Genomic DNA, 22,530 nt, shown 5'->3' with positions numbered 1-22,530 from the left:
CATCCACCATTACTAAGAAAATCTACTTTTACTTTCACTTTCTCTGAAAATATAAAACTTCCGGTTATCTCATTCGGCAAACCTCGGCAGATTCTACGATGTAGGGTACCGAAATCTGCTGATGTTTGCCGAGTGCCGAATATCTATATTACTTGATCGTTCCCCGTCCATTTCTTACAAAATGTGGACATATCTTGCATGGCAACCCCTTGTTTCAACTGACAATAGCAGTGAATTATTTGATGGGTAAGGGGCACAAGGATAGAGTATAAATAAAACTCTATCCCGTCGTTTTTCTAATTACCTAATATGTCATAGATACAACAGACATGAGATGGACTTGAAATAAAGATCGACCGTTCAGTTATCTAATCGCGACCCTCGCAACCGCGGGTCTCTTAACCCTGAGAACAGTATACAGAGGCCCTTTTTTTACTGCTGAAAGTGCCTTTTCTCAGACCCAAATATGTCCGTTCCCAACCCGTTGCAGGGATCCCATATGACTCTAACCATCGATTCAAACACACCAGTCTGGTTTAATTAATGCTTCCACTTTCAAACGAATTCTTGTTGTTTAGCTGACGGTGCCCTTATCCTATAGAGTGACTATAGACAGACATCTTGTGAAATCGGCGGCGTATACACTCATGTCCATCACCGACACGCATGGGTGCAACTTGATGTAGCATTGTTTCATGTGTGGACAGTACAAAGTACAAGTTACAAGGCTTAAATAGTGAAGTGGCTAGGGAATAGATTCGTCTTTTTTCCCATCATAATGCCTCGCTCGCCTTGACAATTTTCGAGTCGCATGTTCAACTGGCTTTTTGGGTCGATTTTAAGGCTCTTTTTCAACGAGTTCCGAACGTTTACTTTGACGAAAATATCAGCCAAATAGCTCTTGGAATGGCTACAGATGCAAGGAAATGACGGATTATTTCCTTGGGGGGACCTCCCCCCCCCCCCAAAAAAAAAACAAAAAAAAATTCCCCTTTCAGCGGCGTGCCCCGTCTCCGCGGTCAGTGCCCTCATTTTGCGGCGCCCCCTTTTTCAAAATTCTTAGATCCGCCCCTGGTATAGAGCATGACAAGGTTTTCTTCTTCTGAAAGTCTACGTTTTAGAAGTCTCACTTCTACTCACTTCTATGTTAAATTCAAACCTTTTTGTTTTTAATAGAATAGTTACTTGCGTTTGCGGCCAAAATATTGGGGGGGGGGGAGCTTGGGGGGGCTAAAGCCCCCCTCCTTCGCCGGGCCTGATGGAGACCTTTAGTCTAGCGAGCCAGCGTCTTACTCGCAGAGCCACCGCGGATCCCTACACGCAATTACAAAGTCTATGAATGCATAATGTAGACACAAAGAGTGAACATCAACTTCACAAATACGACAGCGCCATAGGCGATCTTTTCAAAATGCAGATCAAATATTCGCCACGAAGGTAGTGTCAAAATGTAGATCAAATTATGAATTAATTATCATTGCTGAAGATACGATAAAGAGTATTAGAATCTATTTGAAGTCAAGATATGACACTTATTACATACCAAGATATGACAGAGAAATAAATCAGTAGCTGTTTTCCATACGTATGTTTATACATGTAGTTTATGTATCTACCCAGTTACTCAATGCCACTTAAAGAATATGGATATTATTAGTTTATCGGCTTTGTCTTTTCTAGTGAATTTTGCTTAAGTTTATTTGGGAACTTAAAACGAAACGAAACCACAAGCGGACTGAAGTATTCACTGGCTGATATTATCCTTGGATATGCTCTGGTGGAACTGCACGGGTTCCCAGGTGTGATCCCGGTTGCAGTCGGCGGTACATGACTGCTGGTCTGGCAAGGAACAGTACATAGACATGATGAAAAGGAAATATAGTAACATACTTAAAGTGGACCTAGTGTTAATCCGACTGAATCCAAGCCAGATTATCTTACGCTTTTCATTCTTGAATTAAATGGTAAATAATTTGACTACATATTAACCAGGATTAAACGATCAAAATGTAGATATGGTCCAAAGAATTCTTATGACAGAAATGTCCATAAAATCTGTGTAATATAATTCCATATACCAGAGTCACTGTGGCTCACATTATATAGAAACTGAATTACAGATATGAAATGAAATGGGGTTCAGCTCTGTATTACAGTACAATATCCAGCAGAGTAGACTAGTCATATCAACATAATAACGCGTGGTATGATTTGTTTTGGCTTTGAAGAGCAGAGCGGGTTCCAGGCCTTTTAATTATGACCAGAATATTATTTCTTTCGAGACACTGGGAAAAACACAGCATTTTGAATATTATCAATTGGGCTTAGAAAATGATAAAACAATTCCTAAATCTTCTACTTCGAATGACTTGAGATTCTAGTTCGCTGATTCTGAACAAGAAGACGATCTTAACATGTCAACATCTTCATGGAATAAGAAACCAGCTTTAATCTGTTATAATTTCAACGAATATGTGTCAAATATCAAACATATCGAAAATACACGCAGATTATTATTTTATTTATTAAAATTGAGATAACATAGGGACGGAACAGTTTTATTGTAGACATCAGGTTAATAATAATAATATAATAATTTATCATTTATATAGGGCCGAATATCCAACGCAAGTGTTTTTCAGTGGCGCTTTACAAATATAATTTGTAAAATCGAAAAATACACAAACATAATACATTTTACACTCAGAGACAAGCGATTGTAGCACATATAAAACACTCAATATATAAATCAACACTTGAAGGCACTCTGGAAAAGGACGGTTTTAAGGGGTTTTGGAAACGTAGATTAAAACGATAAGCGTTGTTTAGATAATCTATAATATTTGATACGGCCATTTTATTGGTCAATATCCAAAGAAAAATTATTGCGTGAATAGACAAGGACGAACTATTGGGAGAATCGAATAGTATGACAACTATTTATATCCAGTTCCAACTATCTTTATACATATTCTAAATAATCACCAGATTATAAACTATCACTTCAAATTAGTTTTCTCTATCCATAAAATATTGGCGTGGGAATTTGACAGGAGATGTGGATATTAATGTTATTATCTCTAGATTTTATAATAATCGACGAGATGTATATCTTTAAAAGTATTTATTTCGCAATTTACTATTGGAGAAGTCTGAAATCTCAGAAGTGCCAACTATGGAAGAAAAAATATCACTTTTGGTCATTTCATCTTAAAAGTTTATTTTTGAGGCAAGAGCAGAAATGCAATTGCTTTTTGTGATAGAATAAAAAAACGAGGCATAAAATTTAAATTTTCTGGGGAATATTCGTGTATGTCGGGTAGGTAATTTCAAATTTGTGCATCTGAAAATGACCATGGTCAACTTCATAAAAGGTTTGTCTCAAGAACGAACATTAAATCAAGTCATTCGAATGGCTTTTGTGGTCTGCATCCCATTAGCTAGATAGGAGTTACCCCCCTTATACTTTTTTTTTTAAATAAATCATACTTTCCGTGCAGTAAAGAGTCATCATTTACAGCAAAACATGTCTTATTTAGAATAACTAAATATTCCATTTATATACATGTTATTGCAATGGGTATGGCTTATGCCGATTTGGTCTTAGCCTTTAAAATTAAATCTACACAGTAATTACCATGAGATAAATCTGTCTATTACAAATCACCACATGGGTGCATTATGTAAAAGATAAATATGTTTATTTTCAATCACCGCATGTAATAAATCTCATATACATTAAGAATGATTATTTTATTTCGTAAGGTGTATTATAGATTATTCCACACTGGGGTGTGGCTGTGGCGGACAAAAGAAAAACATGGTGATAATGGTATGGGATTGATACGTGGAGATGAACTGACCCCTAACCCGTGGTCAGAATGCCATAGGATGTAAACGACCTACAGCATTAATTTTAAAAGACAATCCTCTGGAAATTAAATTGGGTTTACCCCCCCCCCCCCTCTTCAGCAGCAACCGGGATAATAAAGACGGGTATACTCCATGCAGTGTGCTACCAAGAAAATATGCGCGGACAATTCCTCTCTTCCTCGAATTCCAAGGTATACATGGGACCTTGGTTTTTCGTCCCATCCAGGCGACTAGACGGTCTTCCTGCCTAGAATCTCCTTCCTGCAAATCAACCTAGACAATCACCAGGACCTTTCGTGATCGAGTCCGGACCTTCTGGTCAGTCTTACCAGCTGTGACTGGCTCATGACCCAACCTACTCCTTCATGTTTCATAGACAAATATAAGCATAACAATCGACAAGAATAAACCTTTATTTATTTGCAATATTATTATCATGGAATTCACCATTATTCCGACCAATATGAATAAATAAACATTTACGTATTTGTAATTATCATGCTTCTACCTTTTGCTGATTAAATAGAATTCATCATTATTCATCAATAATTCATGAATTCATCAATAACAACTGGGTTTAAATACTGTTCTATTCTCGGATATTCTCGTTCACGACTTGTGAAAAAAGTTCAAAGAGTTTTAATAAAAAGTCTATGTCAAGATCTTCAAGGAAAAGGAAATCAGATTAATCTGTTATGATTTCAAAAAATATGTCAAAAATATCTAATATATCAGAAACAAACATAAATAAGCATTATTATTTTAAATACCTCGCTTTAAAAAAAAACACAGCCGAAAACCAATTGGCATTTTCATTTTTGAAATTGAGATAGCATAGGGACGGAAGAGTATTATATTAGATAATAGATTTTAAAAAATCAGCACTATTTAAATAATCTATAATATTTGGTACGGTCATTTTATAACTACAACTAAATCAAGTGGACCCTTGGATTGAAAATGATGAAAGTTTATCTCGCCACACTATAGATAAACACTAACCAAACATGGAGACTTATAATATTGTATTTTATAACAAATAATTCTAGATTATTCATTAGATTTTACTTGACTTTTGTTTTTCTACATAAACAAATATAGGATATAATCATCTATAATATATTACTTCTGGATAACTCATGTCAAAAACATGTCAAGTTCCTGGTCTAAAAAAATGAAATCAACACAATCTAGTTAGTATTGACACACATATATACATGTACATGTATTATATATCTGCTAATTAAACAGTAGATTTATAATTATTTATATTTCTACAATGTTTGTCTCTTTTCAATATCCATTAGTTTCAATATAACTTGTATGTTGAAGTTGTTGTTGGAATCAAGAAAACCATTGCCTTGGTTTGTTAATATGTCCCAGGTAATAAATTCTCCACATCCAAACCCTTCGTTATCTTGAAACTCTTTTAAACTATGTGTAAGCTGCCTTGTCATCGATCTATTTTCATCTGTATGGTTGATCAGTTCCAGGGAGAAATCAACTTGACATGATAAAATATCTGAACTTCGACCTGTTTTATTTAAACGTAGATAAAAGCCTGGATCGATAGTCGGCATTTTCTGTACCACGACACACCACGGTAAACCATGAAACGTTGTAACAGAACTATGTACAACTTTAGCAGATTTGAACTGATTTATATTAAATGTGTTAATAAATCTTGTTTCATGGTGTATATCTACTTTACCAAGTTGTTCTCGTAGAACTCTCTCATTTATCTTCATTTCTTTAAACGATGGATACATCACATCCGGGATATTAAACTTTCTGGAACGACATTCATCTGCTTCCTGGCGCACATTTGGCAATCTCTCCAAAACTTGAACAATAGAATTATCTTCTAGAATACTGGTGGAAAGTTTGACACCAGATTGCAAATCTTCAGTCTGAGTTTTAATGTCGGTCATCAGCTTTGTAAATTTTTCATTTTCTTCGTTGAAGGTTTTTTTGATTTCTTCTTTTATATTTTCTCCTATTTCGTGAATTTTATCAGAAATGTTTTTGACATGCGTATCAACATTCTCACAAGCCGATTTGGCTGCTTCTTCCACGTCAGATAATCTACTTTGTAAAGATGTTGAATGATTTTGAAGTTTGTTGATATGTTCTTCTATTTCTACTTTCAGTTTATTTAGTTCGTCTCTGATTTGTTCTCGCACATCATCTTCTTGTAGATCCAGATATGTATGTCCATTGTGATCATTGACAAAGCATTTAAAGCAGACAGCCACCAAACAATCTTTACAATAGATTTTTGTTTTCTTGCTCGGGTGATTTGGACAGAAATCTGCAGGGTGTACGGATGCGACTCTTGAATTCTCGGATATATCTTCTTTCACATTAGAAACTGGTTTCTCAAAGGTAATTTCCTTTAATCCTTGTTCGGAAATTCCATCTATCTTGACAACGACGTGTCCTTTACAAACAGCCAACTTATCATGCGTTGATTTACATGAATCACATAAATGTTGTTGACAATCGCGACATCGACATGTTGCTTCATTGTTTAAACACACGTCACATTGTTGAATCTGTAGAGTGGAGTCATTTGTCATTTGATGCTTAGATGAAAATTGATTCATACCACCTAAAGGAACAATAATATTCTGTCGACAAAGTGGGCAAAGAAACTGACCATTAGTTGACGTTCTGTGAACGTAATCTTCTAGACAGTTGTAGCAGAAAGAATGTTGACAGTCGATAATTTTAGGTTCCTGAAAGTCATTTAAACAAATACTACATACTTCCTTATCTGTCTGTTCTGCCATTGTGTTTTATTAAAATGAATGTTTAACAAGTTATTGTCCAATAATAAATCCTGGTAATATCCAATTTTCAGCCCTTCTTCAAACAAACACGTAACACAAACAGGATATTCAAGTCTATACACGTGAAAGATCACTTTGTTGATAGCCAAAAACATGACCTCATTTCATTTTGTATGCTGTCTATGTCCCTTACTTTCAGTCCATTACATCCCGACACAGAATAATATTTTACACGACTACAATATCAACAAAAATTGTCAAATATAAGTACTATGATTTTACAAACAGTATCCACCATTACTAAGAATAATCTACTTTTACTTTCACTTTCACTGGAAATATGTAACTTCCGGTTATCTCATTCGGCAAACCTCAGCAGATTCTACGATGTAGGGTACCGGAATCTGCCGAGGTTTCCCGATTGCCGGTTATCTATATTACTTGATCGTCCAAATGATCAGCAGCAAATATTCCCTTGACTGCTAATACCCCTCAGATATAATTCAGTGTAACATCATTACTAATATTCCCCTGTTTTCTTATCATTGCACGGGAGAATATGGTATTCATGGGTGGGGGCGTGGTGTGGCCGCTTGAGGGGGGCAGTTCTTGGGTGAAGTAGTGTTGGGGGGGGGGGCAGTTCTTGGGTGAAGTAGTGTCAGGGCCTATTGCAGAACTTGGAGAGAGGCCAAATTGTCGGTAATGGGAATCATTTATATGCACTGGTACTTAATATATCTAAACAAGCAGACATACTTTCCGAGGGCAAGTAAAATCTAGGTTTGAAAAATCTTGAAAGTTTTATTTCGCCCCACTAGATAAACAGTAACACATCATGGAAACTGAAAATATTGTATTTTCTAAAAAAAAATAATAATATTTAATATACAATTTTGGTTATTGATTAATTTTATTTGACTTCTTATTTCTACATAAAAAAATATAGGCTATATTCACTACATACTAATTGTGACGAACTTGTTTCCCAAAAACGGTAAACACCAATGGGGAATTCCCTTTTATATGAGCCTTTTGGTATTCCTTAGTTACTAAATATAGACTGTTCCTTTTCCCCAAATGGCATTTAGAGTATTTTGGTAAACAAGTTTTATATTCAATATACTAAACTATCTAAATATTTCTAAAATATATTGTAAACTTTTTATTATTTCATATAATTTACATATTTTAAAAATTTTATATTTTTTTTTTTCTAAAATAACATAAAGACAATAAAACAATCAATTCAAATCTCTTGCTTCAAATTACAAACTGTACAAACAGAAAAACTGAAAATTGAAAGATTTCCTAAAATGTAAACATTATTGAATATAATATATTAGATTTGTCATTGAAATTCTACACCGTCATGTTTTTTTTATTAATAAAATATATGTAGTGGTAAAATTTGGAAGACTAAATTTCCTTAGACCTGCAGAGAGAGAGAGAGAGAGAGAGAGAGAGAGAGGGTTTAAGGTCCACTTGACACAAACTAGGTTATTTCCAGACTAACATATGGTTTAATTTTATTTCAATAATTCTGTTAGCAGTGTGAGGGAATCCCACGCGGTTGGACAGGTGACCCTACTCCTTGTCACATATTATAGTTGGACAGACTGACTCTATATATAGTTGTGGTTAGAATCCTGTGACAACATGAGTATGTAATATGTATATATGTCAGTATAAGTATGGTATATATAGTATTAGTATAATACTAGACAACCTGTTTTATTTCCTGTCATGATATAAATAAATCTATAACAATAACTCTCACATGATAAACATATAAATACTTTCTTTACCAACTGATTCACTTCATTTTAAATAAAATGGCCTTTAACATCCTACTCTTCTGCACTAGCCCCAAATTTAAATAAAAGGCGGTTTTACGACATCCTACTTTTTTGCACTAGCCCCAAATTTAATTAAATGCGGTTTTTTAACATCCTACTTTTTTGCACTAGCCCCAAATTTAATTAAATGCGTTTTTTTAACATCCTAGTTTTTTGCACTAGCCCCAAATTTAATTAAATGCGGTTTTTTAACATCCTACTTTTTTGCACTAGCCCCAAATTTAAATGGAATGGAGTTTAATGTCCTACTTTTTTGATTTTGCACTAATCTCTATTTTTAAATATAATTGTGTTTTACAACCTATTTTTCAGCTTCGAATTTAAATTTAAATAAAATGTGGTTTAATGTCCTATTTTTCTGCACCAGCCCCAAATTAAAAATAAATTACTGAATGGGTTTTTATCGATCAATGATTATTTTAAATATAGAAAATTCCCACAACTAATTTTAAAGAGTAAGCCCGGTATCAAACATTTCTAAAAGTCCTGCACAAGTTAGACAAATGAATGTTTAAATTCAAATAAAGTCTTGTGTTCCAGCCCACAGGTGTCGGTCGAGACAGTTCATGATATTTTTATAGAATGGCTCCCCCTTGTCAGTGGTGCAGGCAGGCGGGCCTGGCAAAGGGCACTGTCAAGTTGTTGGGGTGCACACAAGAAAGAACCCATGAAAGTTGGAATTTAAAATAAGAGCAGGCCATTATATAGTGCGACTTTCTGGGCAAAATTTTCACCTTAGCACCCTCGAATGGTGTGTCTGTCGTCATTAGTCGAGTCTGAACAGGCGGGGTTGGATGGCCGAATGGTTAACATGTGCGTGCTGCACTGTATCATACGGTCTGTCATTGGGTCAACCATGGCGGGGTGTCGATTCCCCGGTTGTACGTGACAAGGAGTAGGGTCGCATGTCCGACTTCGTGGGTTTTCTCCAGGTCCTCCGGTTTCCTCCCACAGCTAAAGAGCCTACGCGCAGGCGAATTATTGAAATAAAATTGAACCATGTGTTAGTCCCGAAATGACCTAGTTTGTGTCGAGTGGACGTTAAACCCCATTTCTCTCTCTGGTTAGTGAACAAGTCTCATTAACTGAGCAACCGCGGTTCACAGTTGCCCCAGTGCTGAGAATTGCTCGTGACCCAACCTACTCCTACATGTTTCATAGACAAATATAAGCATAACAATCGACAAGAATAAACATTTATTTGCAATTTATTACCATGGAATTCACCATTATTCCAGCCAATATGAATAAATAAACATTTACGTATTTGCAATATTATTATCACGCTTCTACGTTTAGCTGATTAAATAGAATTCATCATTATTCCGATCAATAACAACTGGGTTTAATTACCGAGCCATTCTCAGACATTCGCGTTCACGACTTGTGAAAAAAAGTTCACAGAGCCTTAAAATCAACAGTCTATGTCAAGGAAAAGGAAATCAGCTTAATCTGTTATAATTTCAACAAGTGGCAGATATCAGAAATACACACAAATATTAATTATTATTTTAAATACATCACGTTAAAGTGACAACACAGCCAAATACCAATCGGCATTTTTCTTATTAAAGATACATTATGGGAGATTAGATAAAGAGCTGGTAGTTCTCACTATAATAGTTAAAAACTAGATACTGTAAAGGCAATTTGCTGATAATTTCAGTAAAATTGATCCACTCTGAACCGAGAATTTAGCGATTAAATTTTCGGCCTAGCCTCGATCATCATTACTGAAGTCCGTATGATAAAAAAAAAAAAAACATAGTCTCGATTATCCATTTCATGATTTAATCATGAATGACAGTTGAGCAGCAAATAGGATACTAATCCAGTAAATATCGCAGGCTAGGGATGACATCAAGAGTTGATTATGTTCTGGATAAATTAATTAATGTCTAATTAATAATATAGATAACATTTAGGCCTAAAGAAAGACCTGCAATGGACAGATTTAGCTCTTGTATAATGTTTGTTTAAAATTGAGATATCACAAGGACTGAACAGTTTTATTGTAGATATCAGATTAAAACTATAAGCGCTATTTAGGTAATCTATACTAATATTTGTGACTGTCGGTTGTCTGTCTGTCTGTTTAACAGTCTGTTCGGGTTTGGTGGCTACACTACATCAGCCCCGAGTCTGAAATTTCGGGTATAGGGGTAACTTGGACCGGGGAGTAACATAGGCCAGGTGGCGTTAGTCTACCACTTGTAGTCTATAATATTTGAAATGGCCATTTTATAACTATAACTAAATCAAGTGGACCCTTAGTTTGAAAATGATGAAAGTTTATCTGACCACACTATAGATAAACACTAACCAAACATGGAGACTGATAATATCGTATTTTATAACAAATTATTTTAGATTTATTGATTAGATTTTACTTGACTTTTGTTTTTCTACATAAACAAATATAGGCTATATTCATCTATAATATATTAATTCAGGAGAACTCATATCCAAAACATGTCAAGTTCCTGGTCTAAAAAAATAAAATCAACACAATCTAGTTAGTATTGATACACATATATACATGTATTATATTTCTGCTAATTAAACAGTAGATTTATAATTATTTATATTTCAACAATGTTTGTCTCTTTTTAATATCCATTAGTTTCAATATAACGTGTATGTTGAAATTGTTGTTGGAATCTAGAAAACCATTTTCTTGGTTTATTAATATGTCCCAGGTAATAAAATTGCGACGTCCCCACCCTCGGTTATCTTGAAACTCTTTTAAACTATCTGTACCGTGTGTTGTCAACGATCCGTTTTCATCTTTATGGTTGATCAGTTCCAGGGAGATATCAACATGACATGATAAAATATCTGAAAGTCGGAGTGTTTTGTTCAAAGATAGAAAAAAGCCTAGATCGCCTGACGCTTTTTTTTGTGCCAAGACACACCACGGTAACCCGTGAAATGTTGTAACAGAACTATATAAATCATTATCAGATTTGAACTGATTTATATTAAATGTGTTAATAAATCTTGTTTCATGGTGTATATCTACTTCACCGAGTTGTTCTCGTAGAACTCTCTCATTTATCTCCGTTCCTTTAAAAGATGGATACATCACATCCGGGATATTAAAATTTCTGGAACGGCATTCGTCTGCTTCCTGGCGCACATTTGGCAATCTCTCCAAAACTTGAACAATTGAGGTATCTTCTAGAATACTGGTGGAAAGTTTGACACCAGATTGCAAATCTTCAGTTAAACCTTTAATGTCTGTCATCAGCTTTGTGAATTTTTCATTTTCATCGTTGCAGGTTTTTTGGATTTCGTCTTTTATGTTTTCTCCAATTTCGTGAATTTTAGCACAAATTTTTCTGACATGCGTATCAACATTCCTACGGGCTGTTTTGGCCGCTTTTTCCACTTCAGATGATTTACTTTGTAAAGATGTTGAATGATTTTGAAGTTTGTTGATATGTTCTTCTATTTCTACTTTTAATGTTTTTAGTTCGTCTCTGATTTGTTCTCGCACATCATCTTCTTGTAGATCCAGATATGTATGTCCGTTGTGGTCCTTGAGAAAGCATTTAAAGCAGACCGCCACCAAACAATCTTTACAGTAGGTTTTTGTTTTCTTTTTCGGGTGATTTGGACAGAAATCGGCGGGGTGTACGGGTGCGCCTCTTGAATTCTCAGATATATCTTCTTTCAAATCAGAAACTGGTTTCTCAGTGGTAATTTCCTTTAATCCTTGTTCGGAAATTCCATCTATCTTGACAACGACGTGTCCTTTACAAACAGCCAACTTATCATGCGTTGATTTACATGACTCACATAAATGTTGTTGACAGTCGCGACATCGACATGTTGCTTGAATATTTAAACACACATCACATTGTTGAATCTGTCGAGTTGAGGCATTCTCCATTTGCTGCTTAGATGAAAATTCATTCACACCACCTAAAGGAACAATAATATTCTGCCGACAAACTGGACAAAGAAACTGGCCATTAGTTGATGTTCTGTGAACGTAATCTTCTAGACAGTTGTAGCAGAAAGAATGTTGACAGTCGATAATTTTAGGTTCATGAAAGTCATTTAAACAAATACTGCATACTTCACGATCTGTCTGTTCAGCCATTATGTTTTATTAAAATAAGCTAAGACAGAATATTTATCAAGTTATTATCCCGTAAAATGTTCTGACAATATCAAATATTCAGCCCCTTATCTTTCCATACAAACATTTGTTACAGACAGTCTATCCCCATAAATGATCACCTTGTTGATAGCTGTAAAAAGCATGACTTCATTTCGTTCTCACACTGCTGGCTGTATGGTGTTTATATCCTCTACTTTCAGTCTATATCATCCCGACACAGAATAATATTTTACACTAAATTGTATAAATGTTCAATATAAATACTATGAACGTTACCGAGAATCTCTACTGGTACAGAGAATAGTCTACTTTCACTTTCATTTTCGCTGGAAATGAATATAACTTCCGCTTATCTATATTACTCGATCGTCCAGGCGGTGGCGACCACACCTGTCTTATCAAACTAACCGAGGTCCCGTGTACACATTGGCATGCACGTAATAGATCCTTGTCCAGGCAAAATTTCTCTCATAGCACACTGTATGGCGTTTGCCCGTCTTCATTAGCCTAGTTAGGAGCAGAACAGTAGGACGTTAAACTCCCTTTCATTTCATTCATCAGTCTCAATAAACTGTTTTATCATATTCAAGGGACACAACTCTTCAACTATAATGATCTTCAACAGTTATGTTTTTATATAATAAAAAAAAACGATGTTATTTAATTCACTCATGTACGATTTACTCGTTAGATCGCTGGGGTTGTAGGTTAGGTACACAAAGAAACACAACAGAGAAGTCCGGTATATCTACAATTGGTGGTACTAATTATCAGGGCTCTATAAAAGTTAAGTGTGCCTGCGCACACACTTGAAAATGTGCCTGCAGGGTCATACTGAAACACAGGGATGTAGCCATGATTTGGTGAGCGGAGCGAGCCCAAAAAATTTTTGGGAGGGGGGCGTGGTCTTTTATGAAAATTAAACCCTTCTTTGTGTATTTTCAGAGCATCTGCTGCCTTTTGTATTTGGTTCAGTGCAAATCAAATTTCCATTTATATATTCAAATTTTAACAAATTCACTTAATTTTCATCAATGATACAGGGATCTAAAAACTTTTTGACACCACCCGACCGAGCATTAAATTGTCCCGCCCCACTCTGTTTCTCTGGATAGATAAGTTGAGGACCTTTCGGTATATGTTGTTTTGTTGGTTTTTTTTTCAAATATTACTTTATTACTTTTATTTGAGTACAACGAACTATGACAACAGGTAGATATTGATAATTAAAACACGTTGTATTATTTGACTTGTTTGTAAAGTTGTTGTACGTGTCTCACGAATATTATTATTATTACGGTGGAATGAGAATCAGGTCAGGCAGAAACGCCGTCAAAATTTGCAGGCACGTGTTGGACAATTACGACATTCAAACCTTTAACATTGGAGTGCCGTAAATTGGTCTGGGTGACCTATTTACGGCAAATAAACAATTATAAAGACCGTAGATTAATTGTAAAATGAATAGACCAAGGCCTACACATCTTCTAAGTCTAAATAAACAAAATACCAATACATCTTTCTTTAAACTAATTTGGGATGATAGGGTCTACTACGGCACACAATAATAAATTGTGCCGTGACATGGTTTACGTACGTACGTTGGCTTTTATCATGGCTTTGCCGTTTTTGCCGTGGTAAATTTCGAGCGCCGAGTTTGTGTACAGAGAAGGACGAAGGGGTTTAAATACGACTGGGCGGCTTTCTTCGATTTTTTCTTTGTGCTGGGCGGCAAAAAATATTGCCGGGCGCAGGCGCCGCCCGGCCTGGCTACATGTGCGCGGAAATATCGATGCCTGCTAATTATCCAGTTTCTGACAGACAAGGATACTAATTGGTCCTACTTATCACGGACAAGGGCCGACAACTGCATATGTATATCATTCCTTGTCGGTGACTTGATGCAAAACATTGAACGCTAATGACCAAACAACTCTCTTATCAGTCCTGATCTGTCCTTGTCAGTTATTGGTAGAAACGATAACCATAGGCGTAAGGGGCCGATTTTCCTGGGGTTGGGTGGGGGGTATCATTTTTGGCCCAAACATGAATCTACATGGAGCGAATTTTCTGGAACTGCAGTTTGAGTTTGAAAACTAGACACACAAAAGTAGCAGAATCAAAATCAGAATTGTGTGATTTTCTAAAACTCGGAACCCCAGTTGGGAATTGTGTCATCTGTTTTCATCTCAGTTGAAGTAGCCTCAGCTATCAGGATTTTTCTTCAATAATAATTAATAAGTTGGACAGGGTACTCGATGCAATGGCTGCTTTGCCATTAGTTCAGCTCTGAACTGAAAACTTTTCGACAAGGAGTCAATAGGATGGTTCCTGAACGTACAGTGGGGGGTGTAATGAGACCTACTATTACTCCAATCATTGATTTGTTGTCACCAATTTCTATTTTAAAAATGATAACCAGATAAACCACTCCGATGAATCGAGTTATTAATCCAAATATTTAAGAACAAATACCACCGTACTATAGACCTGGAACAGGGTATGATGTCATCACAGACGTCTTCTAATAGTGTCATTTCAAGAATCGAAGTCCGTCGTTCAATGCACAATTGTCCAATGGCAACGAAGTTGAGTAGCTCTTGAATACAAGTTCCTGGCCTAAAAAGGAAATCAACACAATCTGAACAACAAAGAAATAAGTTGTTGTTAGAATCTATAAACCCACTGTCTTCGTTTGTTAATATGTCCCAGGTAATACAATTGCCACATCCCAACCCTTGACTATCTTGAAAGTCTTTTAAACTACTTGTACCGTGTCTTCTTATCGATCTGTTTTCATCTGTTTGGTTGATCAGTTCCAGGGAGATATCAACTTGACATGATAAAATATCTGAACGTGGACCTGTTTTATTTGAACATAGAAAAACACCCAACATTTCATGTTTTCTTGATTCGTCAGGCAACATTTTAGATGCATAGACACACCACGGTAACCCGTGAAATGTTGTAACAGAACTATATACTCTTTCAGCAGATTTTAACTGATTTATATTAAACGTGTTAATAAATCTTGTTTCATGGTGTATATCTACTTCACCGAGTTGTTCTCGTAGGACTCTTTCATTTATCTCCATTTCTGTAAACGATGGATACATTACATCAGGGATATTAAAATTTCTGGAACGGCATTCGTCCGCTTCCTGGCGCACATTTGGCAATCTCTCCAAAACTTGAACAATTGAGGTATCTTCTAGAATATTGGTGGAACATTTAAAACCAGATAGCAAATCTTCAGTTAGATTGCTTATGTCTGTCATCAGCTTTGTGAATTTTTCATTTTCATCGCTGTATGTTTTCTGGATTTCTGCTTTTACGTTTTCTCCCATTTCGTGAACTTTAGCACACATGTTTCTAACATGCGTATCAACGTTCTCACAAGCCGATTTGGCTGCTACTTCCACGTCAGATAATTTACTTTGTAAAGATGTTGAATGATTTTGAAGTTTGTTGATATGTTTTTCTATTTCTATTTTCAATGTTTTTAGTTCGTCTCTGATTTGTTCACGCACATCGTCTTCTTGTAGATCCAGATATGTATGTCCGTTGTGCTCGTTGACAAAGCATTTAAAGCAGACCGCCACCAAACAATCTTTACAGTAGATTTCAATCTTCTTTTCGGAGTGTTTTGAGCAGTTATCTTCAGGGTGAATGTACTTCCTGCTCGATTGCTCTGAAATGTCTTCCTTTACACCTGCGTCTGGATTCTCAGTGCTATTTTGCTGTAAGTCTTGTTTTGAAATTGCATTTACGCTGACAACAAGGTGACCTTTACAACCAACAAACTTATCATGCTTTGATTTACATGAATCACATATATGTTGTTGACAATCGCAACATCGACATGTTGCTTGATTGTTTGAACACACGTCACATTGTTGAATTTGTAGAGTTGAGTTATTTGCCATTTGCTTCACACCACCTGCAGGAAGTTTAATATTCTGACGGCAAAGTGGACAAAGAAACTGACCATTAGATGACGTTCTGTGAACGTAATCTTCTAGACAGTTGTAACAGAAAGAGTGTTGACATTCAATAATTTTGGGTTCCTGAAAGTCGTTTAAACAAATACTGCATACTTCCTTATCTGTCTGGTCAGCCATTGTGTTTTATTAAAATGAATGTTCATCCGGTTATTGTCCAATAATAAATCCTGGTAATATCCAATATCCTGCCCTTTCTTCTCCATTTAGCTATCACTGTGTTGATAGCTAAATTGCACAATAAAGCATGGCCTCATTTCTTTCCATACACCTGGCGGTATGCTGTCTATGTCCTTTTCTTTCAGTCTATAACATCAGGTCACAAAATAATATTTGACACTAATTTGTATAAATGTTCAATATACGTACTATTGACGTTTCAAAGAGCCTCCACCAGCAGCGAGAATAATCTGTTTTCACTTTCACTTAAGATATTTAACATCATTATATCTACGTACGATGGAGACGACGTGTCTTTTATGTTAAACAGTATGGTGAACGAGCATTCACGTTAATCACCATGTATCTGTAATCTCTCTTGTTCGGCGATATCAAATAAACCTATTTCACACGCACATTGAAGTGACTGTTACTATCACTGCCATATATATATATTCAGTCTTGCATTATTATTTGTAATCACATAGCCGTACACATTAGTGTATGTTAAACCACGTATTCAGTCCAACATCATTATTTCAGGCGCGGCGGAGTGGGGTGTGTGTGTGGGGGGGGGGGGCTACGGTGTCCCCCCACAAAGGAGACGATGAATATGTTACAGTCAACCTGTGTAATCGGTAATTTCACGTAATGACTAAACAAATCAGTCATTTCGCGAAGAGCCTGTGAGCACCAGGCAATACGTGTAATGACTGAAAAATCCAGACATTACACGAAATGACTAAAATTCCTACCTTCTTTTTACACTTAATGCCTGATTGCAGATTTTGCAAATCAGGCAATATGTGTAGGCCTAACACATAAAAGGACAATGTTGTCATTGTCTGATGGACACATCTGTTCATTTTAAAGGTTATAGAGGTCACAATTATTATCCGATTAAAAAAAACGTTTGGATATATCACCGTTACACTGTAATTTTGCCTGAGTTTGAATTTCATGAAAATTGGACCAAAACTGCCAGACAAAATGGCCGCCCCTCGTTTTTAGCTTGTGGTTCCTCTAGAGGTCAGAATTTTGTGAAAATCGGGCCAAAACTGCCGGGAGAGAGAGAGAGAGAGAGAGAGAGAGAGAGAGAGAGAGAGAGAGAGAATGGGGTTTAACGTTCACTCGACACAAACTAGGTCATTTCGGGACTAACATATGGTTCAATTTTATATTAATAATTCGCTTGCGCGTAGGGGTCTTTAGCAGTGGGAGGAAACCGGGGGACCTGAAGAAAACCCACGATGAAACATGTAATACATGTTTATAACCCAAAGATATTGGTTACTTTTGATATTCGCGCATATCGGATCGTAACTTCCTGAATTATGGCCCTTGATTGAACCAAAAATCACGTTTTTAGCTTGCGGCCCCTGTAGAGGTCACAATTTTTATCCGATTTAAAAAAGACGTGTGAATATATCACCATTACACACTAAGATCTTGATTCTTTTTAAAAATCGCGGATACCGAACTTCACTTTCTGTATTATGGCCCCTGATTATTCGAAAAAAATCGCATTTTTAGCTTGCGGATTCTCTAGAGGTCACAATTTTTTCCGATTTTAAAAACCATTTAAATACATCACCATCCAACAATAAAGAAGGCTAAATTCGAATTTCGGGAAAAATGAAATGAAACTGCCCGACAAAATGTCCGCTCTTTGTACGCAAATTGTGTAGAAGTGTGTAATACGAGGGTTGTGGAGCCTCTAGAGGTCACAATTTTTATCCAATTTTGATGAAACTTAAAACATATCTTTATATCCCAAAGATCTCGGCCCCTTTCGATATTTGCACTTTTCAGGCCATAACTTTCTGGATTATTGCCCCCGATTGTACAAAAAATCGCGTTTGTTTTTGGCTTGTTCTCTATCCATCCTTATCTTGCTAACGTGTCGTTTGTTAACGATCCGTTAAATTTCCTTATCAGTTAGCTAACGGATTGATTTAAGTTAATCCAAGAGAAGACTGTTTGTTCATGGCTGAATTTTAATGATTCAAATTCAATGTACATGTATAACAACTTCATAGAAGTTAGTATTAACAAGAAACTGAGACATTAGGACACTGTTCAGTCTGTTCACAAAACTTGATTAAAGACAAACAGACAACTATAGAATTTACTACAGAAAACACTATAGCTTAAATCTGTAGGAAAAATTATGAGATTTGCACTACAGAATATTTCTGGTCATTATTTCCTAAAGACCCCCCAAAATTAAGTAGAATACTATAGAATTTCATCCTATAGAAATTGGAATAGCTCCCCCAACGCCCAACTCTCTAGAATAGAAACTTACACTGGTCATCTATGATGCAGGTTTCAAGGGACGAATAGATGCAAATGTTTCAAAAACAATATCAAAATCAAAATGCTTCAACCGCTGTCATAGCAGTATGTTATGCAAAAACATGTGACTTTAGAAATGAACCAGTCAGAATTTTTGAAATAAAATGAGATTTGACAACTATATGCATATTTTTCTGCAATTTATGATTTAACGTTTGATTTGACGTCAAAAAATGGTTTACAGTGTATTTTTATAGGTTTAACAGTCATTTCGCGTAATCCCCGACCATGATTTTTAGTCATTTCGTGTATTGACTGGAATTTTTAGTCATTGCACGTATTGCCTGATGCTCACAGGCATTTCACGTAATGACTGATTCGTTTAGTCATTACATGAAATGACTGATTACACAAATTGACTGTAACATATATATATATAGAGAGAGAAAAATGGGGTTTAACGTCCACTTGACACAAACTAGGTCATTTCGGGGCTAACACATGGTTCAATTTTATTTCAATAATTCGCTTGCGCGTAGCGGTCTTTAGCAATGGGAGGAAACCGGAGGACCCGGAGAAAACCCACGAGGTTGGACAGGCGACCCTACTCCTCGTCACGTACAACCGGGGAATCGAAACTCCGCCAGTTGATTCGGCATCCAACCCCCCACGTATATATAACATCAACGATAAATAAATTCTCTATACATATGGAGCATGACGTGATTTTTAAATTTTTGTAATCTAAAGCCTTTTATGAATGGTGTTTCACGTTTCACCGCTGTCCTTTTATCAAGATACATATAGAAATATCAGTTAAATCTATACATAAAATGGTCCCGTGATTCAAAGGCGTACGAGCTCGGTGAATGTTTGAAAATTTATCTGTGTTTTCCTGCTAGACTAGCCCGTGAATACAGATACTTCAATGTGGTCCAATATAGCCTACCTTAGATGACTTACCTGAATCCAACATCCCAACTACTTGCATAGTAAGGGATTTAGAAAAGAAATAAAATTTCACTTCATGGCTGAGTAATTTCATTCGCCAGAAAGCGCCTAAAGTCCTAGAATGGCAGATCCCCCCCCCCCCCCCAGCCCCCAATTAAGAGTTGATTCCACCGGCCCTGTATTTGTACTGCCCTGTACCATTCAGACTGACTGAATGATCAGCACTGTAGAAAACGATTATTATTATTGTATATAATAAAGTATGGTATCTTGGATGTTATGGGTGGATCTGCACAATGAAACTTGCAACTTGTTCATCTTAAAAACCTGTTATATCAGGTCTCGAAATATTGAAAGGACATGGATATCGCCGGGGGGGGGGGGCTTCTAGCGGAAAATGTCGAACGAAAACTATGAGCTTTCATTGTACGGTTGGGTCTAATTAAAGCCACCTGCAGATCTCAAGGTCATGAGATGTACACCTACTCCTTACCCTACGCCCCAATCCTCGTTGTTTACATCTCGAGACCTTGACGAAATCTGCAGTCGGCCTTAATATTTAGATCTGACCGTCATTGTACATTGCGATCTGTGACCCGTACATCATTGAGTCGGCCAACCTATGTGCACCCCGACTAGATCCTCCCTGAACGGTCTTGATTTAATTTAAGCGTGGTACAATTACTCTCCAGAAAGGGGGGTTGGATGGCCGAATGGTTAGCACGCGTGCGCTGTATCATAAAGCCTGTCATTGAGTCAACTGGCGTGGTTTCGAATACCCGGTTGTATGTGACAAGGAATAGGGTCGCCTGTCCAACCTCGTGGGTTTTCTCCGGGTCCTCCGGTTTCCTCCCACTGCTAAAGACACCTACACACAAGCGAATTATTGAAATAAAATTAAACCATATGTTATTCCCGAAATGACCTAGTTTGTGTTGAGTGGACGTTAAACCTCATTTCCCCTCTCTCTCTCTCTCTCACTCTCCAGACAAAACACGGTGCACTTTCAGAGGGGTTAGTTGGTGTGGAGTTCGCTGTAGCTTAGGTAGCTAACAAAATTCCGTTGTATTAGTGCAAACAGACAAACTAGCTTCCGAATATGGCCCAATAACCAGTGGGGTCGGGGTTCGATCCCGGGGTTGATCGAGAAACTTGCAGAGGGTCTAACAAGTACAATGTCTAGTCGTTCGGATAGGGCAAAACACACAGGTCCAGTGAACACGTTGGCGTTCATGTAAAAGAATACTTAATAGTTGGAATTTGAAATAAGAATAGGTCCTGGGGCCTCTGTCTGGGTAAAACTGCTCCCATAATTTTAATTGCAATGGGGTTCATATTTTGACGAAAAACAATGTAGATTTACATTTATTTACCCTTATTTAAACTTTCCAGTCAATATATAACACATCTTTTACTTAAATGTGAGATATCAGTTCTATTTATAAGTTACATTCATGATCTGTATTAAAACCATACAGCTCTTTATGTAGCATAATTACTAAGAATAGACTACTTTTAATTATTTTTTTTTATCGAAGGCAAATGATTTCAATACTATCACCTTTGACTGTTACGGTCATCGAGCGACTGTCACAATTCTGGAATACATATTTATAATGAAAGAAGATAACAATTGATTGTGTGAGCACTCATAAGAAATGCAATTTTCAAATCTGATATAACAATATTTGATTTACAAATCAGATCTCTGTTGTTAACAAAGGTGTGATTTGTAAAACAGATATTAATTTTACGATACACATGTCAATTTTAAGATACAAATGATAATTTTAGGATACAAATGAGGGTAATTTTAGCATACAAATGATAATTTTAGCATACAAATGGTAATTTTAGGATACAAATGATAATTTTAGCATACAAATGATAATTTTAACAAACAAATGGTTATTTTAGGATACAAATGGTAATTTTAGCATAAAAATGGTAATTTTAGCATAAAAATGGTAATTTTAGGATACAAATGGTAATTTTAGGATACAAATGGTAATTTTAGCATAAAAATGGTAATTTTAGCATATAAATGGTAATTTTAGCATACAAATGGTAATTTTAGGATACAAATGGTAATTTTAGGATACAAATGGTAATTTTAGCATACAAATGATAATTTTAGCATACAAATGATAATTTTAGGATACAAATGTAATGTAATACTTTGGGCGCTATTGACCAATAAACACTCTTATCGGTCCTTTTCGTTGAATATTATGAATAAAACTTATATCTAGGTGACAACTGGTGCCAAAGTTGGTATTTCAGAAAAGAGACAATGCCACTGTAGATAAGGAGGGGGAAAGACAGGTAGTGACTCTGGGGTTATGCACACTTGATAACCCCAACCTGTGACCTCTTTGGAGATCCCCACTCTCCCATACCATCCTATGTAATTGATAATGACTTTGTCATTTTGTTTTCCTCAAGATCGAGTTATGACAACTATCAAGAAA

At 36.2% G+C, this 22,530-nt stretch overlaps 4 protein-coding genes across 4 annotated transcripts in view; all 4 read right to left on the bottom strand.

The window, feature by feature from the left end:
- Positions 1-4,278: 4,278 nt before the first annotated feature.
- Positions 4,279-7,153, bottom strand: LOC126828665 (tripartite motif-containing protein 45). Its single transcript, XM_050558582.2, has one exon. The coding sequence runs from the start codon at positions 6,663-6,665 to the stop codon at positions 5,148-5,150; it is 1,518 nt and encodes a 505-aa protein (XP_050414539.2). The 5' UTR covers positions 6,666-7,153; the 3' UTR covers positions 4,279-5,147.
- Positions 7,154-7,503: 350 nt separating this feature from the next.
- Positions 7,504-13,234, bottom strand: LOC126828668 (E3 ubiquitin-protein ligase TRIM33-like). The gene has a single exon (XM_056102485.1). The coding sequence runs from the start codon at positions 12,627-12,629 to the stop codon at positions 11,100-11,102; it is 1,530 nt and encodes a 509-aa protein (XP_055958460.1). The 5' UTR covers positions 12,630-13,234; the 3' UTR covers positions 7,504-11,099.
- The window catches only part of LOC126828672 (tripartite motif-containing protein 45-like), a 57,796-nt gene continuing 42,769 nt past the window's right edge, over positions 7,504-22,530 (bottom strand). The window contains exon 2 of the mRNA XM_050558591.2: positions 7,504-9,255. The gene's annotated coding sequence lies outside the window, so the exon portion shown is untranslated. The remainder of the gene's footprint in view (positions 9,256-22,530) is intronic.
- LOC126828662 (uncharacterized) lies at positions 14,499-16,683 on the bottom strand. Its single transcript, XM_050558573.2, has one exon. It carries the CDS (start codon positions 16,574-16,576, stop codon positions 15,056-15,058), a length of 1,521 nt encoding a protein of 506 aa, XP_050414530.2. The 5' UTR covers positions 16,577-16,683; the 3' UTR covers positions 14,499-15,055.

The sequence above is a fragment of the Patella vulgata genome, chromosome 7, assembly GCF_932274485.2.
Source record: "Patella vulgata chromosome 7, xgPatVulg1.2, whole genome shotgun sequence".
Classification (NCBI taxonomy): Eukaryota; Metazoa; Mollusca; class Gastropoda; family Patellidae; genus Patella; species Patella vulgata.
Note: the sequence above shows the minus strand (reverse complement) of the source record. Positions and strands in the feature narration are given on the sequence as shown.